The 5000-nt window shown below is 54.3% G+C and overlaps 1 protein-coding gene across 1 annotated transcript in view; it reads left to right on the top strand.

The window, feature by feature from the left end:
• LOC124038772 overlaps positions 1 to 5000 on the top strand; it is a 133569-nt gene that overhangs the window by 94701 nt on the left and 33868 nt on the right. The window contains exon 41 of the mRNA XM_046354862.1: positions 2497 to 2554. Coding sequence (XP_046210818.1) covers positions 2497 to 2554 — 58 coding nt within the window. The remainder of the gene's footprint in view (positions 1 to 2496; positions 2555 to 5000) is intronic.

Below are 5000 nucleotides of genomic sequence, written 5' to 3'. Positions count from 1 at the left end.
CCCCCAGCTCACAGTTAGTACTGTGTTGAACTGTTTCACCCCCCCAGCTCACAGTTAGTCCTGTGTTGAACTGTTTCAACCCCCCAGCTCACAGTTAGTCCTGTGTTGAACTGTTTCAACCCCCCAGCTCACAGTTAGTACTGTGTTGAACTGTTTCACCCCCCCCCAGCTCACAGTTAGTACTGTGTTGAACTGTTTCAACCCCCCAGCTCACAGTTAGTCCTGTGTTGAACTGTTTCAACCCCCAGCTCACAGTTAGTACTGTGTTGAACTGTTTCACCCCCCCCAGCTCACAGTTAGTACTGTGTTGAACTGTTTCACCCCCCCCCAGCTCACAGTTAGTACTGTGTTGAACTGTTTCAACCCCCCCCAGCTCACAGTTAGTACTGTGTTGAACTGTTCACCCCCCAGCTCACAGTTAGTCCTGTGTTGAACTGTTTCACCCCCCAGCTCACAGTTAGTACTGTGTTGAACTGTTTCACCCCCCCCAGCTCACAGTTAGTACTGTGTTGAACTGTTTCAACCCCCCAGCTCACAGTTAGTACTGTGTTGAACTGTTTCACCCCCAGCTCACAGTTAGTCCTGTGTTGAACTGTTTCACCCCCCCAGCTCACAGTTAGTCCTGTGTTGAACTGTTTCACCCCCCCAGCTCACAGTTAGTCCTGTGTTGAACTGTTTCACCCCCCCAGCTCACAGTTAGTCCTGTGTTGAACTGTTTCAACCCCCCCCAGCTCACAGTTAGTACTGTGTTGAACTGTTTCACCCCCCAGCTCACAGTTAGTACTGTGTTGAACTGTTTCACCCCCCCAGCTCACAGTTAGTACTGTGTTGAACTGTTTCACCCCCAGCTCACAGTTAGTACTGTGTTGAACTGTTTCACCCCCCCCCCAGCTCACAGTTAGTCCTGTGTTGAACTGTTTCACCCCCCAGCTCACAGTTAGTCCTGTGTTGAACTGTTTCACCCCCCAGCTCACAGTTAGTACTGTGTTGAACTGTTTCACCCCCCCAGCTCACAGTTAGTACTGTGTTGAACTGTTTCACCCCCCCCCAGCTCACAGTTAGTACTGTGTTGAACTGTTTCACCCCCCCCAGCTCACAGTTAGTACTGTGTTGAACTGTTTCACCCCCCCAGCTCACAGTTAGTCCTGTGTTGAACTGTTTCACCCCCCCAGCTCACAGTTAGTCCTGTGTTGAACTGTTTCACCCCCCCCCAGCTCACAGTTAGTACTGTGTTGAACTGTTTCACCCCCCCAGCTCACAGTTAGTCCTGTGTTGAACTGTTTCACCCCCAGCTCACAGTTAGTCCTGTGTTGAACTGTTTCACCCCCCCCAGCTCACAGTTAGTCCTGTGTTGAACTGTTTCACCCCCCCCCCAGCTCACAGTTAGTACTGTGTTGAACTGTTTCACCCCCCCCAGCTCACAGTTAGTCCTGTGTTGAACTGTTTCACCCCCCAGCTCACAGTTAGTACTGTGTTGAACTGTTTCACCCCCAGCTCACAGTTAGTACTGTGTTGAACTGTTTCACCCCCCCCCAGCTCACAGTTAGTCCTGTGTTGAACTGTTTCACCCCCCCAGCTCACAGTTAGTCCTGTGTTGAACTGTTTCACCCCCCCAGCTCACAGTTAGTCCTGTGTTGAACTGTTTCACCCCCAGCTCACAGTTAGTCCTGTGTTGAACTGTTTCACCCCCCCCCCCAGCTCACAGTTAGTACTGTGTTGAACTGTTTCACCCCCCAGCTCACAGTTAGTCCTGTGTTGAACTGTTTCAACCCCCAGCTCACAGTTAGTCCTGTGTTGAACTGTTTCAACCCCCAGCTCACAGTTAGTACTGTGTTGAACTGTTTCACCCCCCCAGCTCACAGTTAGTACTGTGTTGAACTGTTTCAACCCCCAGCTCACAGTTAGTCCTGTGTTGAACTGTTTCAACCCCCCAGCTCACAGTTAGTACTGTGTTGAACTGTTTCACCCCCCCCAGCTCACAGTTAGTACTGTGTTGAACTGTTTCACCCCCCCAGCTCACAGTTAGTACTGTGTTGAACTGTTTCAACCCCCCCCAGCTCACAGTTAGTACTGTGTTGAACTGTTTCACCCCCCCAGCTCACAGTTAGTCCTGTGTTGAACTGTTTCACCCCCAGCTCACAGTTAGTACTGTGTTGAACTGTTTCACCCCCCCAGCTCACAGTTAGTACTGTGTTGAACTGTTTCAACCCCCCCCAGCTCACAGTTAGTACTGTGTTGAACTGTTTCACCCCCAGCTCACAGTTAGTACTGTGTTGAACTGTTTCACCCCCCCCCCCAGCTCACAGTTAGTACTGTGTTGAACTGTTTCACCCCCCCAGCTCACAGTTAGTACTGTGTTGAACTGTTTCACCCCCCCAGCTCACAGTTAGTACTGTGTTGAACTGTTTCAACCCCCCCTCAGCTCACAGTTAGTCCTGTGTTGAACTGTCCTGAGAATGAAACTGAAGCTAATGTCTTCACTCTGACTGTGTCTAGGTTCGCCGGCAGACCAGGGAAATATAACAAACTGTTCAATAGATGGAGACTGGAGGAGGTGAGTGGAGTCAGGAAGCAGCAACTAAACCATGGTCTGTGTGCTAAAGGTCCCTGTAGAGGGCTCTGGTCACCCTGTAGAGAGCTCTGGTCACCCTGTAGAGAGCTCTGGTCACCCTGCAGAGAGCTCTGGTCACCCTGCAGAGAGCTCTGGTCACCCTGCAGAAGGCTCTGGTCACCCTGTAGAGAGCTCTGGTCACCCTGTAGAGAGCTCTGGTCACCCTGCAGAAGGCTCTGGTCACCCTGTAGAGAGCTCTGGTCACCCTGTAGAGAGCTCTGGTCACCCTGAAGAGAGCTCTGGTCACCCTGCAGAAGGCTCTGGTCACCCTGAAGAGAGCTCTGGTCACCCTGTAGAGAGCTCTGGTCACCCTGAAGAGAGCTCTGGTCACCCTGAAGAGAGCTCTGGTCACCCTGAAGAGAGCTCTGGTCACCCTGTAGAGAGCTCTGGTCACCCTGTAGAGGGCTCTGGTCACCCTGAAGAGAGCTCTGGTCACCCTGTAGAAGGCTCTGGTCACCCTGCAGAAGGCTCTGGTCACCCTGAAGAGAGCTCTGGTCACCCTGAAGAGAGCTCTGGTCACCCTGTAGAGAGCTCTGGTCACCCTGCAGAAGGCTCTGGTCACCCTGCAGAGAGCTCTGGTCACCCTGAAGAGAGCTCTGGTCACCCTGAAGAGAGCTCTGGTCACCCTGAAGAGAGCTCTGGTCACCCTGTAGAGAGCTCTGGTCACCCTGTAGAGGGCTCTGGTCACCCTGAAGAGAGCTCTGGTCACCCTGCAGAAGGCTCTGGTCACCCTGAAGAGAGCTCTGGTCACCCTGAAGAGAGCTCTGGTCACCCTGAAGAGAGCTCTGGTCACCCTGAAGAGAGCTCTGGTCACCCTGTAGAGAGCTCTGGTCACCCTGCAGAAGGCTCTGGTCACCCTGAAGAGAGCTCTGGCCACCCTGCAGAAGGCTCTGGTCACCCTGAAGAGAGCTCTGGTCACCCTGTAGAGAGCTCTGGTCACCCTGAAGAGAGCTCTGGTCACCCTGTAGAGAGCTCTGGTCACCCTGCAGATGGCTCTGGTCACCCTGAAGAGAGCTCTGGTCACCCTGTAGAGAGCTCTGGTCACCCTGAAGAGAGCTCTGGTCACCCTGAAGAGAGCTCTGGTCACCCTGAAGAGAGCTCTGGTCACCCTGTAGAGAGCTCTGGTCACCCTGTAGAGGGCTCTGGTCACCCTGTTCCCTGTAGAGAGCTCTGGTCACCCTGTTCTCTGAAGAGCGCTCTGGTCACCCTGTTCCCTATAGAGAGCTCTGGTCACCCTGTAGAGAGCTCTGGTCACCCTGTAGAGAGCTCTGGTCACCCCGTAGAGAGCTCTGGTCACCCTGTTCCCTGAAGAAGGCTCTGGTCACCCTGTAGAGAGCTCTGGTCAGCCTGTAGAGAGCTCTGGTCAGCCTGTAGAGAGCTCTGGTCACCCTGTACTCCTGAAGAGGGCTCTGGTCACCCTGTTCCCTGAAGAAGGCTCTGGTCACCCTGCAGAGGGCTATGGTCACCCTGTAGAGAGCTCTGGTCACCCTGTAGAGGGCTCTGGTCACCCTGTTCCCTGAAGAAGTCTCTGGTCACCCTGTAGAGGGTTCTGGTCACCCTGTAGAGGGTTCTGGTCACCCTGTAGAGGGTTCTGGTCACCCTGTAGAGAGCTCTGGTCACCCTGTTCCCTGTAGAGAGCTCTGGTCACCCTGTAGAGGGCTCTGGTCACCCTGTAGAGAGCTCTGGTCACCCTGTTCCCTGAGGAGTTTCTCTGGTCACCCTGTAGAGGGCTCTGGTCACCCTGTAGAGGGCTCTGGTCACCCTGTAGAGGGCTCTGGTCACCCTGTAGAGAGCTCTGGTCACCCTGTAGAGGGCTCTGGTCACCCTGTTCCCTGAAGAAGTCTCTGGTCACCCTGTAGAGGGTTCTGGTCACCCTGTAGAGGGTTCTGGTCACCCTGTAGAGAGCTCTGGTCACCCTGTTCCCTGTAGAGAGCTCTGGTCACCCTGTAGAGGGCTCTGGTCACCCTGTAGAGGGCTCTGGTCACCCTGTAGAGAGCTCTGGTCACCCTGTTCCCTGAGGAGTTTCTCTGGTCACCCTGTAGAGGGCTCTGGTCACCCTGTAGAGGGCTCTGGTCACCCTGTAGGGAGCTCTGGTCACCCTGTAGAGGGCTCTGGTCACCCTGTTCCCTGAGGAGTTTCTCTGGTCACCCTGTTCCCTGAGGAGTTTCTCTGGTCACCCTGTAGAGGGCTCTGGTCACCCTGTAGAGGGCTCTGGTCACCCTGTAGAGGGCTCTGGTCACCCTGTAGAGGGCTCTGGTCACCCTGTAGAGAGCTCTGGTCACCCTGTAGAGAGCTCTGGTCACCCTGTTCCCTGTAGAGAGCTCTGGTCACCCTCTTCCCTGAGGAGTTTCTCTGGTCACCCTGTAGAGGGCTCTGGTCACCCTGAAGA

The sequence above is a fragment of the Oncorhynchus gorbuscha genome, linkage group LG01 (genome assembly GCF_021184085.1).
Source record: "Oncorhynchus gorbuscha isolate QuinsamMale2020 ecotype Even-year linkage group LG01, OgorEven_v1.0, whole genome shotgun sequence".
Lineage (NCBI taxonomy): Eukaryota > Metazoa > Chordata > Actinopteri > Salmoniformes > Salmonidae > Oncorhynchus > Oncorhynchus gorbuscha.
This window is presented reverse-complemented; position numbering and strand designations above follow the sequence as displayed.